Below are 20,543 nucleotides of genomic sequence, written 5' to 3'. Positions count from 1 at the left end.
AAGAATCCACCTGCACTGCAGGAGAGCCCGGTTTGATTCCTGGGTCGGAAGTTCCACTGGAAAAGGGATAGGCTACCCACTCCAGTATTCTTGGGCTTCCCTCGTGGCTTAGCTGGTAAAGAATCCGCCTGCGATGTGGGAGACCTAGGATCGATCCCTGGGTTGGGAAGATCCCCTGGAGAAGGGAAAGGCTACCCATTTCAGTATTCTGGCTTGGAGAATTCCATGGACTGTGTAGTCTGTGGGTCGCAAAGAGTCGGACACAACTGAGCGACTTTCACTTCACTTCAATCAAGGGAGGAGTAGCTGCTGAAGGTTTTTCAGGAGAAAGGGGAAGAGGTCTACTTAGAAAAATGAAGTTTGTTGACATATACTCATCACTAAGTATAAAATAGAAAACTGATGAGAACCTGCAGTATAGAACAGGGAACTCTATTCAATGCTCTGTGGTGACCTAAACGGGAAGGAAATCCAAAAAAAGAGGGGATATATACAGACGTATGCATGCTAAGTCACTTCAGTCGTGTTCGACTGTTTGTGACCTAATGGACTGTAGCCCACCAGGTCCCTCTGTCCATAGGATTCTCCAAGCAAGAATACTGGAGTGGGTTGCCAGGCCCTCCTCCAGGGATCTTCCCAACCCGGGGATTGAAGCCATGTCTCATTATGTCTCCTGCATTGCAGGAGGTTTCTTTAACACTAGCGCCACCTGGGATGTGTATACATATAGCTGATTCATTTTGGTATATAGCAGAAACTAATACAACATTGTAAAGCAACTATACTCCAATAAAAATTAATAATGAAAAATGAAGCTTGGAACAGTGTGCAGGATGAACAGGAGGCCAAGGAAAGGCAGGGACATCAATGACAGCTTCCTGTGACTGTCTCACCCAGGTTATTTTCAGTCAGGATGGGCTGCTTTGCCCACAGTATTGGCAGATGGGAAAGGTCCAGGGACGGCCTAAACACTCTTCCCTGCTGATGGCTGGACCACTGGCTCATTAGAAGAGCATCTGCTACACCAAGCTTGGACAATATTCCATTCTCTCTCTCTCTCTTTCAATTTGACCCACCTGGGGATGGGAGGAGCGGCACAGCTCCTCCCACTTCGGTCCACACCAGCAGAACGCGTATAAAATGCAGCAACCTTTGAGGGTCTTCTTTCCCGGCTCCCCCAGTTCAGGGCCCAAACAAGGGAACTATTCAGCTTGACCAAAGGAGGCAGGGATGGAGACACTCCTGCTTGGCCCCTCCCTGGGCAGGACAGGACAGGGTTTCTGATCCAAGGCCAAGAGAATCCCAAGCTGATAAAAGCCCATTGTGGCAGTGTCTGGAGAAACCCAGAAGCCTTCAGGGGACGCTGGGGCTAAGCAGTCAGTTAACAGCCCTTGAACATTTGTGAAAAGAATTACTTGGCGGAAGTCAAGGCAGAATGAGGCCCCGGGTTACCACTGGCACCATCCATGGCAGGGAGGCTACAGACAAAATCAGCAGGAACCGGCCTGCCTGCTGCTGAAGGGCTGACCTGGAGGCAGAAAGAACCCAGAAGCTGGGGAGGGCTCCCCTCACACACCTGGGTGGGAAATCCAATCTCCTGCCAAATGCAAGAAACAAGCTGCTCTTTTAAAAAGGGCCTGGGGAAGAGGCGCCTCCTGCACCGCCCCCCCCGCGGCGCCCCCCCCCCCAACACCCACCAGGGTGTCCAGAGCAATAAACAGCAGGAAAGGAGGAAGGCCGCTGAGTGGAAGCAGGTCTGGAACCTATTTAGCAGTCAAGCTCTTTCTGCTCCAGTCTTCCCTGCATTTTGAGTTCAGGTACCTCCCCACTTGCAGGCCTCGCTACTCTTACAGCAAAAAACACAAGTAGTAAGAGTTATTCTGAGATAACTGATGCCAGGGAGGTGGTGAGGTGACGGGCTGAACGAGGCTCGCTCAGCATCAGAATGAAGCTTTGGTGGGAAGTTCAGCTGAGGGTCACGAGCCCATCACACTCCTGTCGGCATGCTCACAGTGGTGGGAAGGGATGTGATCCCCACGGAGGGGCCCTGGAAGGGGAGCAGGGTGTAGTGGCGGCAGAAGTCAGGCCCCAGCCCACCCCGAATCAGTGCATCTGTCCCCTTTCCCAGCTGACAGCTGGCCCTATCACTCTGGGAGAGGAAATGCAGAATCCAGGTCACAGACCAGCCTGCCAAGTCCTCTTAAGAGGCTGCTCTCCTTGGCCAGGTGGTGAGCCTGGGATTAACCCAAGAGCAGAGGTTAAAGCACAGTCAACATGGGTGCTGACTGCACTGTTGTTCCCGTTCTGTTCCTGAAAGGATCTGAGGTGGGTGACCAGCACAGCTCATTTCTCAATCCTGTCCCCTCTCCCCCCGCCCTTCAAAGACCAAGGCCTTTCCACAGCAGAGTAAAGCGGAATAAGCAATACAACCCCATGACAGGCAAGGCACCTGAAGCCGTCTACTGTGTGTCAGTCTAACCAGAGCGCACTGCGGGCTTGGCAGTGTACTTCATGTCAATCCCTCTCTCAGTAAATGCGCCTACAACTCCCAACTCAAAGACAACAAAGGAAGTTAACAAGCCTCCATCCAACCTTACCTCCTAAGTACCCATGTCATGAAAAACCTCACTTGACACCACTGATTAATTTCAGGCTGGGGATGGATCTGGACGGCAACCCAGTGTTTTCTGAAACCAAAGCATTTCCTGCCCTGCTGCAGAGTCTGTCCTCTCTGGTGATACAATTGTGCACACAAAGACTACTGGAATGTTCTTTCCTGAGCCCATGGCTCCCACAAACAAACAAAACAAACCCACAAGACTGAGCTGGAAGGTCTGGGTGTCATTTATTGATAGTTTACACACATTTGTCTTCTTCTCATGGTCATTTCCTTCAAGGCACAGGCACAGAGCCCTCTAGAAGGGCAGTCTCTGAACCAGGGAGCCAGGAACACGGGATGCACACGTCTTTGGCAGGCCTGTACAGCTCTGGCCGGATGCAATCCTTCAAGCTGGAAATCCGCCGGGTATTTGAGACACGAAGGTGGGAGGTGGAGAGGAAGGCCACAGGACTCTCATCTCAGTCCAGGCCTGCTCTCTATTCAAATCCATTCCAGAACTCTGAGGCGGGGGGAGAGCAAATCAAATCAGGCCCACCCACCTTCACGGAGGCAGATTCTTCAATCCGTGCCATTTGTACACACCTGCTTCCGCTGGTCCCGCAGTTAAAGAGCATCAGCTTTATGGTAAGAGATGGATCACTTCCTCTCTGACCCTCCCCAGCACCTCTCTTCAGCTGGGTCTGTGCAGGAGCCACTGGAGAAATCCAAGGCCTGTGTTCACCATTCATCTGCGTGTGCCATCTTCCTCAAATCCTGAATGAAGGGTTGGCTGGAGGCTACGAGTTTACTCAGGCCTCCCACTGACTCCCAGCTCATTACACACAAGGCCCTGCCTTTCTTCTGCCAATTCTCAGTGCCTGGGCAGGAGTGCCAGCCGGCCCCAAAGACCGGAACCAAGCAGTCTGTGTAGGCACTTAGCAATTTTGGGTAGGAAGGTAAATTTAAAAAAAGGGGATGGAAATGAGAAGAATCAAAGAGCTCCATCTGATTGAGTAATTAAGAGATCTGAAGTGATTTTACTTTTATTTCCTTCACTTTAAGCCAATCATGAAGTTTCACAGTGATTTCTGGGGCAGGAGAAGGAAGGTGGTGCTGAGCAACTTCGGGGCTGTGGTCCAGCTGGCCCAGGAGGTGTAGGCCTCACTGGGGCAGCTGGAGGAGCACCGACTGCCCGGCAGGCAGGTAGGTGATGTTCCGCGAGCGCGACAGCTGGTACGCGATGTCTTCTGCGGCCTCCAGCTTGCGCAGCTCGATCAGGCCATCGCCTGCAGTGGCGAGCGAGTTGGCGATTAACTCGGCCGCCTTGGAGTCGCCCTCGGCGGAGATGATGGCTGCCTTCTTCTGCTGCTCAGCCTGCGAGGGTGGAGGCAGAGACCAAGATGACACCCTGGGGCGTGATGGCGGGTTACAGCCTCAAAAGCTCTGTTAGGCACCCTCTCTGGATCCTGAATGAGCTCTGGGATTTTACCTCTCTCTCCCTTCAGAAGGGCTCAACAAACACTATTCACTCAATTCTCCTTGCCCTCATCATGCCCACTGCTCACTACTAAAGGGAAACGTTTCTGTTGGCTGTATAGAGAGCTGTCTTATTTCAAAGTCCTCAATAACATTAACAGCAACTGAGGCCAGCTACCTACTCTGAGCCTGGAGGATCCCAGGCCAAGGAAAGCAAGAGAGAAAGAAAGGCAGACTCAACCTTCATCTTTCCCTCCAGGCCCAAGTCAAAGCGACTTTCATCAAAACCAGTGCAGCCAAGTAGGAGCAGCAGGCACAGGATGCTCCTTAGACTGTGGGCTGAAGGGGTTCCCGACCAGGAACTTGGGCACCCAGTACAAGACCTCCTGGCTTTCTCAGCTTGTATCAACAGGAAGACGTCTATCTACAATGTATGATCTTCAGAAGGGTGGGAGGAGAGCGCGGTGCAGGGCCTCCCTGAGATTAACACACAGCTACTCAACTGAGGCTCTGGGGCTGTTCACTCAACAAATGTTTACGGATACCTAGTATCTACCTGAGGCATGGTTTTGGATATGTTCTAGATGCTGGAGAGAGGAAGAAAAAAGAAAAAAAAAATCTCCACCCACATGGAGTCTATATTCTCTAAAGTTAAATGTCTACCCATATATCTTTCTTTGGTTGATTCTAAGGACGAAGGAATCTTGGATTAGGAATAAAAATCCAAGTGTATTAGTGGTGGGGAGAAGGAGATACATGAAATAAATACACCTTTGCAAAGACTGAAAGACCAGGCCCTGTGCAAATCCACTGCATCCCAGCACACTCTGACACATCTGGATGGATTTAGTGCTTGAAAAGAAATCCAGTGACAATAGTGTATCTGGTGCAACGTTTGATCCTTTACGCTGTCAGCTTTCACTGTGTAACTAAGGTTAAAAACAACTTCTCAGTGAAGCTGAAAATATTCCAGAAGAAACATTTTTATTTGTGGGAGAGTGTTTTTGATCTTAGGGACGTGGAAAAGAAATTACTCTTCAATGATTTAGGAACATAACCTCACATATCCCTGACTAGACCCTAAAGACTCTGGAACCAATTGCAGGAGTACAGTCTTTTCAATCCCCTTCCGATGATCCCGGAAGAAGAGATGACAGATGATGAATTTCCAGGCCACCCAGCAAACGGGGCGGCTGAGCACAGGAGAAAGGGGAGAGAGGCTCCTGCCATCTGGTTGAGCACTCACCTTTTCCACCACAAATCTGGCCCTCTCTGCTTCCTGCTGAGCCACCTGTTTGGCTTCCACCGCTTCTGTGAACTCCTTCCCAAAGGTCAGATGTGTCTAAGGGGAGAGAGTGAGAGCAAGATGAGGCACTGTAATTGCTTCGACAGGGCTGCTGCAGAGCCCCTCTGGCGGCTGGAGGAAGAGGCCAGGAATGGCTCTAGCAGCTGGAGATAACATGAGGCCAGAACACCCTTCCACCTCCACATCTGTGTCCAAACTGAGTTCGCACCCCAGAATCCTCAGCTGCCCAACGTGCTCCTGTTCATCACTGTCCTCAGGTAGGAAACAGCCATGGGGACCAGAAGGTGTCTACTCAACTGACCACCTCCCCAGGGGAGGAGAATGGTGGGTTCCAGGACCCCCAGCACCGACAAGTGCTCTTCCAAGGCCCTTTGATGGCCTGTTCAAAGCCCCCAGAGAGACCAGATGGAAAACTGAGCCCCTGAGAGTGAGGCACGCAGCTGGTTCCCAGGGATTCAAGAGTGTGAGGCTCTCTGCTCATGGATTAACCAGTCCACTGCTTTCTCACAGCATCTCCATCACAAAACAGGAAGAGGATGAGTGAGACTTCCAAATCATGATTTTGCAAATCACAGTATTCCTATGAGCAAGTCCTTCTGGTAAAGGGTTTAAAAGAAAGAGAAAGCAGGTAAAGATTATTGCTTAGGGTGAAGGTTTAAAATTCTGATTATGCACAGGCCGTCCCTAGTAACATAAGTGATCAACTGCAAACAATGGGAACAGAGCTCAGCACTCCTAAAGCCTAATTTATTTATCTAACTTTTTATTAAACGGGAAGAATAAAGGGGAGAATAGTATGGGTTTTGCTATCAAATTCTACTTGTTTCATTCCACCCCCACACTCCCAATCTCTGCTTTAAAAAAAACTGGCAGCTCAAAACCTCTTCTGGAGAGTAAACTGCAGTCCATTGTCTTTTCAGAATTTTTAACACTCCTAACTCTTATACTGCAGCTGTTCTACCTTGCTTGCTCCATTTCTGGACTCCTGTTCAAAGTTTGGGGAAGAAAATACGACCCTGAGAAATGAAAATGAAATGTGCAATTAAGGAATAAAATTTCTTTCCAGAAGGGCCAGCTGAAGGCAGCAAACTCCCCATGAAACCTAATTTTCTCCTCACACCTCTTAGACACTGTTTCTTGTGGTCAACCCGCATTTTCCCAGAATGGACTATGTGGTTAAAATTTAGCAAAATGCCAAGGTTCTCCTTAGGTTTTTACTTACTATGTTCTCATGACCAAGGTGTTTAGATTAACACTAAGTGGGAGGGTCTGAGAAACTGCTCTGGTCGCAAGGGCCAAGTGGCTGCAGCCTGGCGTCTTGCCAGTAGAGGGAACCCAAAAGCCTTCCACGGAGGCAGTGCCCTGGGGTGAGCAATGGGTGTGCACAGGGTGACTGTTTAAACAGCTGCACAGATGTTGAGTGGGAAACGGTGCCTTTCCCCAGTGACGCGCAGGAGAACGGAACAGGAAACACCCTACCTCACTACCCGAACAAATCACTCCAAATGATTTTCCCCAGAGAATCAGAAACACGACCCCTTTTCCTCACCCTCCCTGATCTGAAATGCTATCCTGCCTGTATTGCTTTCTGTCTGCACTGCGGCATTCAATGTCGTATAAATACACAGACCACACAGTCTCAAGAGGGTAACTCATGCCTCAGAGATGCCCCCATACCAGGCTTTGGGGGACAGAACCATTCATTTACACTCTATCACCTTTCACGGGGAGTTCTCAGAGTTCACGTCACTGCACTTCAAACCCTAGGTGTTAGGAAATACCCAGGGGTCAGGCTGGGAGGTCTGTGCACGGGAGAAAAGACTATGCAAGCCGCTCCCTAGTCTCTATCAGACAGTTTCTGCGTCAAACGAGGTAAACATGACAACGCTTCCTGGGGAGCCGTGAGCAACACTCAGTCTGGGAAGGGAAAAAACCTAGTGGCTAGGGACCACCTGGGTAGGATCAAAAATCAAAACAGAAACGTCTGCGGCACAGGGGCAGTAAAAGAACCCTCATCTGAAAATAAACCCAAGGAGACTGTCTCATACCACTAAGAAGATTCCATGTTTTCCAGTCTTCATCAAGGAAAGTGGAAAGTAGGACCTCACAGTATCTACCCAGAAATGGAGCCAGGCACCCCCGTACCCCTACCCCTCCGGCTCCCCAAGACCCTTACCAAGGATACGTCATCCAGGATGAGCCCAAAGGTCGCTGCTCGCTCTGTGAGGTCATCGCTCACCTGTCTGGAGACCAGCTCTCTCTGGGTGATCAGTTCTCCAGCATCAAAGCGAGCCTGGTTCCAAGGGAAGGCAGAGGAGCCAGTCATGATTGCAAAGAAGCAGAATCCCAATCAGTCATCACCAAGCTCTTCCTGCCACCGAGTGCGCTCTTGGGGGCTGGGCTCGAGGACGATGCCCTGCTCACTCACCACCACGGACTTGAGGATCTCTGTAGTGATGGACGGCAGCACGCGCTCATCGTAGTCCTCTCCAATGCTGGTGAAGATGCGAGGAAGCTGACTGGCAACCGGCCGGAAGAGGATGCGCAGGGTGATGTTGACATTCTGCAAATCTGAGGGCAGGACACAAATGCTGGAGTTAAAAATACAAATCACATGGCCTCCTATGACCTCCCCTAGGCCAAATCTGCTACAATTTATAAGTAAAGTTGCTGATTAACAAACCCTTCAAGGTGAGGTGCACAGGTTCATGGTTTCTTTGGTAGAGAACCCAGCAGAGTACCAGCGCTAATAACTTCTCAAAGGATTCTGGTGATGACAGCTTTTCCATGTCCTGAATGCCCTCTGACATGAGCAAATTCAGATTATAGGTCTAGTAGGTGCCGTGGAATCTCTGGAATAATGAATATGCTAAGCAAAGAGATAAGCCAATGCCAAGAATACTAGGATAAGGCCTCTCCAAGGCCAGGTAAACGTGGCTCAAGGCAGGAGTATGCCTCAGAGAGATGACTGTGAGTCCAGTGGACTGAAAGTCCAGGGCCTGGCTGTGCCTTAACTCTAATGTTTACTTATTACACAGCCTCACTAAACCTTAGCCTCTCTCAGCTTATTTCCTCATCTGTAAGAACAGGGATGATATCATCTGCCTTCCAGGCACGTTGGGGGAAACTGAAGGAGACAATATAAAAGCACTCTGTCAAATATGCAACAGAGGTGAGGGGTTATCAGACCCATTGAGAGGCCGCTTCTCATTACCAGTCAAAGGACCAGGGAATTACAACTTCCTCTGACAATCCAGTTGTGCTTTGGAGCCGAGGCACTGCTTGCAGTCATCAATAATATGGACCAAGTGCCCATGAGATGAGTTCTGAACCAGGCACTAGAGTGGGAAATGGTTATACACGCACTCGTTAAGGCCTTTAAGATAAATTATTTAACTTATATGCAGAGTACATCACGAGAAACACTGGGCTGGATGAAGCACAAGCTGGAATCAAGATTGCCGGGAGAAATATCAATAACCTCACATATGCAGATGACACCACCCTTATGGCAGAAAGTGAAGAGGAACTAAAAAGCCTCTTGATGAAAGTGAAAGAGGAGAGTGAAAAAGTTGGCTTAAAGCTCAACATTTAGAAAACGAAGATCATGGCATCTGGTCCCATCACTTCATGGGAAATAGATGGGGAAACAGTGGAAACAGTGTCAGACTTTATTTTTTGGGGCTCCAAAATCATTGCAGATGGTGACTGCAGCCATGAAATTAAAAGATGCTTATTCCTTGGAAGAAAAGTTATGACCAACCTAGATAGCATATTCAAAAGCAGAGACATTACTTTGCCAGCAAAGGTCCGTCTAGTCAAGGCTATAGTTTTTCCAGTGGTCCTGTATGGATGTGAGAGTTGGACTGTGAAGAAAGCTGAGTGCCGAAGAATTGATGCTTTTGAACTGTGGTGTTGGAGAAGACTCTTGAGAGTCCCTTGGACTGCAAGGAAATCCAACCAGTCCATTCTAAAGGAGATCAGCCCTGGGTGTTCACTGGAAGGACTGATGCTAAAGCTGAAACTCCAGTACTTTGGCCACCTCATGCAAAGAGTTGACTCATTGGAAAAGACTCTGATGCTGGGAGGGATTGGGGGCAGGAGGACAAGGGGACGACAGAGGATGAGATGGCTGGATGGCATCACTGATTCGATGGACGTGAGTTTGAGTGAACTCCAAGAGATGGTGATGGACAGGGAGGCCTGGTGTGCTGCGATTCATGGGGTCACAAAGAGTTGGACACAACTGAGCAACTGAACTGAAGATGTTTCTTAATGAACCCCACCCCACTGTTGATTTCCTCTGATATAGTAGGCAGGCCAGACCCTTTACAGGAGGCTCGTCCTCTCCCTCATTGGGAGAAACAGGACAGATTAGACAATACCCTGTCCCCTCCCCTGTCCAATACACTTCTCACTCTCAAGCACCAGCACAGACACCCGTTCCTCACAGCTCCTCTCTGCTCCCTTCCATGCTGCATACCACATCCCACTTCTAACGCCTGTCCACGCCTGTCTCCCTTGCTAGATCGAACTCCTAAAGGCTCCCGCTTTACTCATTGCTGACGTACCCCACCCTCCGACCCAGCACAAAGCCTGACACTACTATAGAAAGCAAACATCTGCCGAGGACCAGCAACATCCACGCAATCCCCTCTTCCTGCACAGAAAGGTCACAGCTGAGCCAGCACCTGCCGCTCCATTTACTGCCGTGGGAGGGGCAGGGAGGGGAGAACCGTGACAATAATTCATTTCGGGCTCCAACCAGGGAGTCGGTGGCATGTCAGACACCAAGTTGCTCAGTGTGTGGGTCCCGGCCCAGGAGGTAACAGCGTGGGGCCAGCATTGCTGGAAACACAGGTCTAGAAGCAAGGCCAAGGGCAAGCCAGCTGAGAAGGCAACACAACGGCTGGATCAGCGTACAGTCACCCCGGGGGCAAGAGCTGATGGGAAGGGCCAACCGAGAGAGCAGAGGCACACTCAGATTTCTTTAAAGCTGGATTGCGATGTGACTACTGAAATACATCCGTCCATTTCTCTAAATTCATACAGTTGTGTGTGTATCTCGAATATACAGGCACATCTCATATATTTGTGCTTTGCATACACTGTATTTCCTACAAATTGAAGGTCTGGGGCAACACTTTATCAAGCAAGTTTATTACCATCATTTTTCTAACAGCACCTGCTCACTTCATGTCTGTATCACATTTTTAAAGATATTTACTTGGCTGCTTTGGGTCTTAGTTGTGGCACATGGGATCTTTTGCTGCGATACGGGGACTCTCTAGCTGTGGCTCATGCGCAGCCTTAGTTTTGGGATCTAGTTCACTGACTGGGGATCGAACCGGTATCCCGTGCATTGCAAGGCAGATTCTTAACTACCAAGAAAGTCTCTCTGAGTCACATTTTGGCAACTCTTAACAATATTGCAAACTTTCCAATATTATTACATTCACTATGGTGATCTGTGATGTTACTACTATAATTCACTGAAGGCTCAGATGATGGTTAGCATCTTTTAGCCATAAGGTATTTTTTAATCATGGTATGTACACTGTTTCTTTAGAGATAGAGCTGTTGCACCTCTAATAGGATACAGTATGGGATAAACATAACTTCTATTTCTATATGCACTGGGAAACAAAAATATTTGTGTGACTCACTTTATTACAACATTTGCTTTGTTGCAGGGGTCTGGAACTGAACTCATAATGTCTCTTCAGGCATCCTTGTATACTTCTTTTTCTGTAGCCACATAAAACTCTTCAGGAAAAATATTTAGGGAAGTTCAACACATTCTGGATGCCACAGCACCTGTTCCACACACTCCACTTTACCTGACCCACAGATGAGACTTACCTTTGCTACCAGTGATTACTGGCACGTTACGTGGTCGAGAGCGGCAGTCAAAGATAATTGGTTTCTGTACCCAAGGGATGAGGAAGTGAGTCCCTTCTCCTACGACAATGTCCTGCACTCCCCGGAACCGGTCAAAGATGACAGCTCTGTGCCCAGCATCCACTGGGAATGAAGGATAACAATGGGTCAGAAAAATCCCCTCACCCTTAACCAAAAGGATCGTGTCTGAAAGGCCTCTGGTGTTTTCTGTTTATATAGTAAGTCTCTTGCTCTGTCTTCCCACACTTCAGGACTCCAGAGGCTTCTTAACAGCTACGAAACAAAGCAATCACTTTCTGTCCCATGTCCTCCTAAGGACTTTGGTAACAGGATCTATTCTCAGCATTCTTCCTCCTTGAAACAACTAGCTGCTGATTTTCTGATTAACCACTCCACCCATGAACTCCCACCAACACATTCCTAGGAACCAGCTCCCAAAACTTCCTTCTAAAACTCACAGTCCATCCTGGTTCCAATTTAACCCAGTGTTCCCAGAAGCAGCACCCTTCCTATGGCAATCCTAAAATTTGGAAGTCCTCATTTTTTTCTTTCCAACAGCTTGGTTTCTCTAAAATCTGAAGGGGTTATAGAGCTGTCTTGCTAATTTCAGAGAGAAATTAATGATGGTGATTACAGTCTAGCCATGCAGGGTGGCCAAAAGATCAGAGTATAAAGCTGGGCCACAGAAGCAGAGCAGGCTTTTCTGATCAGCCACTTTCTGTCTCTGCCTTTTTGGGCTTTATAGTTGGTCCAGTATCTTTACTCTGAAAGTAATCCTCCTGCTGTCAGAATCTCGCGTGAGATGGGTCAATCTATTGCTGCTTTCCAACAGTGAAAAGTTAGGAGAATATCAAAGCAGGAAGTGTCTTAGACATAAACTAGTTCAATCCTGCTGCTTGACCAATGAGAAAGCTGAGTCCTATGGAGGGGAAGGTGACTTGCCTAAGGTCACATAGGAAAGTGGAAGAAAACCTAGCTGTTTTTATTTTTTAAATTTTTGGCCACACCGCTCCACCTGCAGGATCTTAATTCGCCAACCAGAGACCAAATCTGCACTCCCTGCAATGGAAGGACAGAGTCTTAACCACTGGACTGCCAGGGACGTCCTCAAAAGACAGCTTAAAGCCTGGTTACACTGTTAAAAGCTGGGCAATGCATCTCAAAGATATTTTCTTGGGAACAACTCAACTAGAGCAGAGCAAAAGTTTTTGCTCAGATCAAGGTCACCAAAGGTCTAAAGCCCTTGCTGAGTTACTCCCCACACAGGCAGAAGAGAACAGACCCTCCATTTCAACTGGCCAGCAAAATCCTGACATACTGATACTTTAAAAGAGAAAGTGGAAACACCCAACTAGGTTGGGACGCTCTTTGTAAAGAAAGGCTCTGAGAGAACCTAAGCCTCCAAGGACAGAGGTTCTGATGACAAGGCCATCATATGGTGCAGGATGGCAGCAGGTGAGCCTTCTTGGTCAAATATATTCACAGCAAGTGGTTGCGAACAGGAGTGTCACATGGACTAGGCAGACCAATGAAAATCCTCTGGCAAAGGTCAGTGACCCACCACCCCTCAGTGCCTCACCATTATACAAGGCAGAGTTCACCACGCCTCCTGCAACGGCTAAGGCAAGACCAAACTTGCCAATGGACTCAAACACTTTGGCAGCCATGTCTCCTTTGGCTGGACCCACTCACACCTAAGGGGGTAAAAACAAAACAAACAAGAAAACTCAATCCCCAATCCTTAGAGGAAGCCCTCTCTGAGGCATCACATGCATTTCTCAAGCTAGCTATTTATTTCCCCACTCCTGAGAGCTCTAAATCTTCAACTGAAAGACATTTCATAAATAACACTCTGCAGCTTGTAAAAGTGTATAATCAATTCCTCTGATCTTTTTCTGCTGCTTTCTTCTTTTTCTACTACTTAAGAAATGGCGTCTGGGGTATTGGTTCAAAATGGGAAGGAGGCATGGGCTGGATTACCCATAGAAAACTTAGCACCATACCAAAACAGCCTCTCATCTCCTGAACCTGCAGGCCCCAGAAGAGAGGCTGTGGGGTTGGTTCTGTGTGATTTTGATTCAGAAAAGAACGTGATTCCAACAACAACACAAGAGTAGCAGCTAACCTTTACAATAGGCAGTCTTCTAACAGCAATTGGTGGATTTAATCTTCACACCAACCCCTATGAAGGAGAGGACTACACAGATGAGGAAACTGAAGCACAAAGAGAGGTTAAGTTACAAGAGAAGCCTAAGATCACGCAGCTATGAAGGAGGCAAAGAGGATTAGAACCTGGAGGTCTAATTCTAGAAGACACAGCTTAACTCCTCACCACGGTTTCTCAACATCAGGTATGAAGAATGAATAACCTGTTATTATGGAGGCAGGCTCTGGATGACGTTCTGGGGCCAACAAATCACCAGAAATAACAGGGCCAAAAATGTACTAAACAGCTGCACCGCGAGCAACAGCCCTGGAACAGGTGGGGGTAGGAGCAGAAGCGGGGTGGACGGGAGCGCGGCTGACCTCTCTACAATCTGCTCTTGCACTTAAACTTTGTCTTTCCCCGCCCCATTCGTCGTCGGCCACTTCAGCCTCTATCCCTCCTTCTCAGGCCTCAACTTCTGAGAGTCTTCATCTCTATCCGTGCACTTAACTATTCCATTCCCGTGATCAGGACGCCTAGTCCTGACCCCTCGGCCTTTCCATTCCTAATATCTTCTGGATTATTCCTCACCCTGCCCCCATACACACCTACCTACCTCTACGTAACTCCTGGCTCCTCCCAGGCTCACCCCCTTCCCCTCCGACACGAGGCGGACCCAGGCACACACTCCGCCCGCCCAAACTTGAGGAGAATGGGAACGCAGAGGGGGTACTGCAGAGACGCCAGAATGCGGACCACAGCCGCTCCCCAGCTTTCTCACCTGGTTCCACTCTGACCTCCACATGAATTCCCCAGCCACAGACAGCGCGTGCGCCGGACAGCTCCTCCATGTCCCCGCCCTACTTCCAAGATCCGCGCTTCGGATTGGTGAGGACGAGCGCTATGCATTCTGGGAAGGGTGGCTTGCTGCCTTACTGTTGTTCCCAGACTCTTCGCCGATGAACTACAATTCCCAAAAAGCAACGCGGGGGTTGACCCGCGCTGAAAAACCTTTTGTCTTTGGTAGTACTGAAGGCCCAGAGGTTGCCGCAAAGCATTTGGGGGGCTGTAGTTTCTTGGGGGATAAATGCACGTGCCTGTTGTGAACTGAAGCTGGAGGCTACCAGAAGATGAGCCCTAAGGCCCTCAGAAAGAGTAGCTGGGCCTGCTGGCTGGTGGACGAGATGGGCAAGGGCAAGTTTATGGCTGATGAAAGAGGGCGGGTGTGCATGGGGGATAAAGTTGTGAAGTAACTGGTGGACTGAGAGACAGAGGAGATATCTTCTTTCCAAAGCCCTGTCTAGAAGCGACCTGAGTTGTGGGACATTGATTGCCAGAGTCAGAGAGAACCTTAGAAACCATCTGGACTAGAAAATGAGGTCGAGAGAGAGGAAGGGAGTCATTCAGGGTCATGCAACAATTTAAAAAAGGGATTGGGCTTAAAGTCTGGGTTCGGGGGACGCATTTGTAAAAGTCTTATTTGGAGAATTTGCAAAGATAGTGCAAAGAAGCTGTGTAATCTTTACTCAAATTCACCTACTGCTAACAATTTGCTCCATTTACTTTTTTGATCTAAAGCAATAAAATAGCCAGTTATTTTATCAGCAAATTTGGTTTACTTGAGAACAGCAAAGAATTGCAATTCTGGCTGAGCAATCTATGGCAACCCACAGGCAAGTCTGCAGAACAAGGAAGAGGACTTTTTTTTTTTTTAGTGGAGAAGGGTGACTTGGAAGGGACTGTCATAAACAGAGTTAGAGGGAACTGGGAATTAAAGAGTGTGGCTTTTCGTTGTCTCAATTGTGACAGTCTCTTTCTTATTGGCTGGGCTGTTTCTGAGCAAGGAGAAAATTTTCCTTCCTTCTGCTGGAAACTAAAGTAGTAACCTTTCTATTGGAGATGCAAAGCTGTCTCTTCCTGTTGAGTCTTTACCTGTTGGTAGGTTGTGAGAGTTCCCCTTTCTGTTCTCCTGACTCAATTTAAAATGAGGTTTCTGCTTATTAATTTTCACTTATCATTTGTTCCCTCCTCTCTCTCTGCCTCCTTTTTTCTCTCTCTTTGTATTTTCAAAGAATAAGGATATCCTATTACATAACTTGAATAAATTTAATATACCTTCTGCATCCCATTTTTTCGATTGACCCAGTAATGAACTTTATAGCAGTCTTCTCCTCTCAGCCTCCAATATAGAAGGCAGTCAAGATTCGGTACTATATTTATTTTTCTTGTCTCTTTAGTCTTCTTAATTTGTCCTCAGGCTTCCTTGCCTTCTGTTATATTAAAATAGAAAAAAAGAATGTTCTGGTATTGGGTTTCTCTAATGTTTCCTCATAATTAGATTTGTTGTTTTGCATTCTTAACTGAGGTAGCTAAGTGGTGTATGGACACTTAATTTTAATGAAACCAGGCCCGTTTCTGGATTCTAGTATGATTGGATTCTTTCAACTTCTTTTTCCTGCATTCCTCTCCTCTCTGTCTCTCTTTTTTGTCCCCACTTGGCACCAGTGGGGTAACAAAGGGTCAGAGATATGCATGGGCAGCACTCTGCAGGTGGTGGATATTTACCCTCAGTGCCCACAGGCTTCTCCTCTGCCTACCAGAATGCAAGCTCTATGAGAGCTGAATATTTAGTCTACTGTCTTCATTGTTCTGTTCCCAGAATGTACAACAGTGCTTGGCACACAGTGGGCACTCAATAAGTATTTATTGAATGAATGAATAATGAAGAGCATTGACGTGGCTGGCTAGGCAGACTGTGGCCAGGAAACGCAAAGCAGGATGCTCCAGAATCCTGCAAGAATAGCCTTAGTATTGTCTGCTTCTATTCTCATCTCACTAGCAGGAATGTTGAAAATATGAAACAACAACAACAACAACAATTTTTGTATGTTTTATAACTTTCTTTTTTTTAATTTTTTTAAATTTTTATTTTTACTTTATTTTACTTTACAATACTGTATTGGTTTTGCCATACATTGACATGAAGTTTTATAACTTTCAAGTCTGTGTATCTACAACATCCCACATGAGCATCATTACAACCCCTTATGTTCTGCAGATAAAGTCAAAGTTCAGAGGTTAAATCACTTGTTTGGGGTCACTCATCTAGTCAGGGCTAGACTGAACCGGATCACATGTCTTCCAGGTCTAAGCCCTGTTTCCACTTCCCCTCTATGTCCTGGGAAGCAAAGGGAAAGCTTTTCCTGTGTCACAGGAAAGCTCATGTGACATGAGGGCACTGTGTGGAATTGGCCTAGTTGTAGGTGGAGAGATGGGAAGGATAAAGGATAATCATACTGAGGGGGTTATCTGGGAAGAATTTAATTGGGCTGAGGCAAAAATTAAGGAAGAGCAGCATTGGGGCAGTGTGGAGATTCCTTAAAAAGCTGGAAATAGAATTGCCATATGACCCAGCAATCCCACTGCTGGGCATACACACCAAGGAAACCAGAACTGAAAGAGGCACATGTACACCAATTTTCATCGCAGCACTCTTTACGATAGCTAGGACATGGAAGCAACCTAGATGTCCATCAGCAGACGAATGGATAACAAAGCTGTGGTACATATGCACAGTGGAATATTACTCAGCTATTAAAAAGAATGCATTTGAATCAGTTCTAATGAGGTGAATGAAACTGGAGCCTATTATACAGAGCAAAGTAAGTCAGAAAGAAAAACACCAATATAGTATATTAATGCATATATATGGAATTTAGAAAGATGGTAAGGATGACCCTATATGCGAGACAGCAAGAGACACATATATAAAGAACAGAGTTTTGAACTCTGTGGGAGAGGGCGAGGGTGGGATGATTTGAGAGAATAGCATTGAAACGTGTATTACCGTATGTGAAATAGATGACCAGTCCAAGTTCGATGCATGAAACAGGGCACTCAAAGCCGGTGCACTGGGACAACCCAGAGGAATGGGATGGGGAGGGAGCGGGGAGGAAGGCTTAGGATGGGGGACACATGTACATCCACGGCTGATTCATGTCAATGTTTGGCAAAACAAACAAACACACACACACTACAATGTTGTAAAGTAATTAGCCTCTAATTAAAATAAATTAAGATTTTAAAAATTTAGGGAAGAGCAGATTTGGGGCACCAGCTTCAGGGGTGGATCCAATTTATTGCTACACAACGCATTTACCCTTCAGCTCTTCTTCCAGCCAGGTGTGCACATTGGTATTAAGAAGAAATAATCTTGAACACTGACTGCGAACCACTTGCTTCATAAATACACAGTCTTATTTCAATTCAGTTCAGTTCAGTTGCTCAGTGGTGTCCAAGTCTTTGCCACCCCATGGACTGTAGCACACCAGGCCTCCCTGCCCATCACCAACTCCTGGAGTTTACTCAGACTAATGTCCATTGAATGGGTGATGCCATCCAACCATCTCATCCTTTGTTGTCCCCTTCTCCTCCCACCTTCATTCTTTCCCAGCATCAGGATCTTTGCAAATGAATTGGTTCTTTGCATTAGGTGGCCAAAGTATTGGAGTTTCAGTGTCAGCATCAGTCCTTCCAATGAATATTCATGACTGATTTCCTTTAGGATGGACTGGTTGGATCTCCTTGCTGTCCAAGGGATTCTCAAGAGTCTTCTGCAACACCACAGTTCAAAAGCATCAATTCTTTGGCACTCAGCTTTCTTTATAGTCCAACTCTCACATCCATACATGACTACTGGAAAAACCATAGTTTTGACTACACGAATGTTTGTTGGCAAAGTAATGTTTATGCCTTTTAGTATGCTGTCTAGGTTGGTCATAACTTTTCTTCCAAGGAACAAGCTTCTTTCAATTTCATGGCTTCAGTCATCATCTGCAGTGATTTTGGAGCCCAAATAATAAAATCTGTCACTGTTTCCACTGTTTCCCCACCTATTTGCCATAAAGTGATGAGACCAGATGCCATGATCTTAGTTTTTTGAATGTTGACTTTTAAGCCAACATTTTCACTCTCCTCTTTCACTTTCATCAAGAAGCTCTTTAGTTCTTCTTCAGTTTCTGCCATAAGGGTGGTGTCATCTGCATATCTGAGGTTATTGATATTTCTCCCGGCAATCTTGATTCCAGCTTGTTATTCTTCCTGCCCAGCGTTTCTCATGATGTACCCTGCATATAAGTTAAATAAGCAGGATGACAATATACAGCCTTGACGTAGTCCTTTCCCTATTTGGAACCAGTCTGTTGTTTCACGTCCAGTTCTAACTGTTCCTTCTTGACCTGCATACAGCTTTCTCAAGAGGTCAGGTGGTCTGGTATTCCCATTCAGAATTTTCCACAGTTTGTTGTGATCCACAGTCAAAGGCTTTGGCATAATCAATGAAGCAGAAGTAGATGTTTTCTGGAACTCTCTTGATCCAGTGGATGTTGGCAATTTGATCTGTGGTTCCTCTGCCTTTTCTAAATCCAGCCAGAACATCTGGCAGTTCACGGTTCACATACTGTTGAAGCCTGGCTTGGAGAATTTTGAGCATTACTTTGCTAGTGTGTGAGATGAGTGCAATTGTGATAGTCTGAGCATTCTTTGGCATTACCTTACTTTGGGATTGGAATGAAAACTGACCTTTTCCAGTCCTGTGGCCACTGCTGGGTTTTCCAAGTTTGCTGGCATATTGAGTGCAGCACTTTTACAGCATCATCTTTCAGGATTTGAAATAGCTCAACTGGAGTTTCATCACCTCCACTAGCTTTGTTTGTAGTGATGCTTCCTAAGGCCCACTTGACTTTGCTATTTCAGGATGTCTGGCTCTAGGTGTGTGATCACACCATCGTGATTATCTAGGTTGTGAAGATCTTTTTTGTATAGTTCTGTGTATTCTTGCCACCTTTTTAAAATATCTTCTGCTTCTGTTAAGTCCATACCATTTCTGTCCTTCATTGTGCCCATCTTTGCATGAAATGTTCCCTTGGTATCTCTAATTTTCTTGAAGAGGTCTCTAGTCTTTCCTATTCTATTGTTTTCCTCTGTTTCTTTGCATTGATCACTGAGGAAGGCTTTCTTATTTCTCCTTGCTATTCTTTGGAACTCTGCATTCAAATGGGTATATATTTCCTTTTATCCTTTGCCTTTCGCTTCTCTTCTTTTCACAGCTATTTGTAAGGCCTCCTCAGACAACCATTTTGCCTTTTTGCATTTCTTTTTCTTGGGGGTGGTCTTGATCACTGCCTCCTGTACAATGTCATGAATCTCCATCCATAGTTCTTCAGGCACTCTGTCTATCAGATCTAATCCCTTGAATCTATTTCTCACTTTCACTGTATAATCATAAGGGATTTGATTTAGATCATACCTGAATGGTCTAGTGGTTTTCCCCATTTCTTCAATTCAAGTCTGAATTTGGCAATAAGGAGTTCATGATCTGCGCCACAGTCGGCTCTCAGTCTTGTTTTTGCTGACTGTATAGAGCTTCTCCATCTTTGGCTGCAAAGAATATAATCAATCTGATTTCAGTATTGACCATCTGGTAATGTCCATGTGTAGAGTCTTTTCTTGTGTTGTTGGAAGAGGGTGTTAGCTATGACCAATGTGTTCTCTTGGCAAAACTCTATTAGCCTTTGCCTTGCCTCATTCTGTACTCCAAGCCAAATTTGCCTGTTACTCCAGGTATTTCTTGACTTTCTACTTTTGCATTCCATACCCTATAATGAAAAGGACATCTCTTTTGGGTGTTAGTTCTAGAAGGTCTTGTAGGTCTTCATAGAACTGTTCGACTTCAGCTTCTTCAGCATTACTGGTTGGGGCATAGACTTGGATTACTGTGATATTGAATGGTTTGCCTTGGAAATGAACAGAGATCATTCTGTTGTTTTTGAGATTGCTGAAAGAGATGGGAATACCAGACCACCTGACCTGCCTCTTGAGAAACCTATATGCAGGTCAGGAAGCAATAGTTAGAACTGGACATGGAACAACAGACTGGTTCCAAATAGGAAAAGGCTGCGTATTGTCACCCTGCTTATTTAACTTCTATGCAGAGGACATCATGAGAAACGCTGGGCTGGATGAAGCACAAGCTGGAATCAAGATTGCCGGGAGAAATATCAATAACCTCAGATATGCAGATGACACCACCCTTATGGCAGAAAGTGAAGAGGAAC

General features: G+C 46.6%; 1 protein-coding gene across 4 annotated transcripts in view; it reads right to left on the bottom strand.

Moving 5' to 3' along the window:
• Positions 1 to 2,848: 2,848 nt before the first annotated feature.
• The window catches only part of PHB1 (prohibitin 1), a 444,472-nt gene continuing 426,777 nt past the window's right edge, over positions 2,849 to 20,543 (bottom strand). Inside the window, exons 1-8 of one of the 4 annotated variants that reach the window (XR_011145157.1) lie at positions 14,210 to 14,270; positions 12,862 to 12,976; positions 11,244 to 11,405; positions 7,810 to 7,952; positions 7,558 to 7,674; positions 5,322 to 5,417; positions 3,203 to 3,973; positions 2,849 to 3,119 (exon numbers count right to left, since the gene is read on the bottom strand). Coding sequence is in view for 3 of the 4 variants with exons in the window: in XM_068976500.1 (XP_068832601.1) it covers positions 3,761 to 3,973; positions 5,322 to 5,417; positions 7,558 to 7,674; positions 7,810 to 7,952; positions 11,244 to 11,405; positions 12,862 to 12,949 (819 nt within the window). In the remaining variant the exon portion in view is untranslated. Of the gene's footprint in view, positions 3,974 to 5,321; positions 5,418 to 7,557; positions 7,675 to 7,809; positions 7,953 to 11,243; positions 11,406 to 12,861; positions 12,979 to 13,407; positions 13,429 to 14,209; positions 14,271 to 20,543 lie in introns of those variants that run through there. The other 3 variants (XM_068976500.1, XM_068976502.1, XM_068976501.1) reach the window with 3 other exon arrangements.

The sequence above is a fragment of the Capricornis sumatraensis genome, chromosome 8, assembly GCF_032405125.1.
Source record: "Capricornis sumatraensis isolate serow.1 chromosome 8, serow.2, whole genome shotgun sequence".
Taxonomy (NCBI): Eukaryota; Metazoa; Chordata; class Mammalia; order Artiodactyla; family Bovidae; genus Capricornis; species Capricornis sumatraensis.
This window is presented reverse-complemented; position numbering and strand designations above follow the sequence as displayed.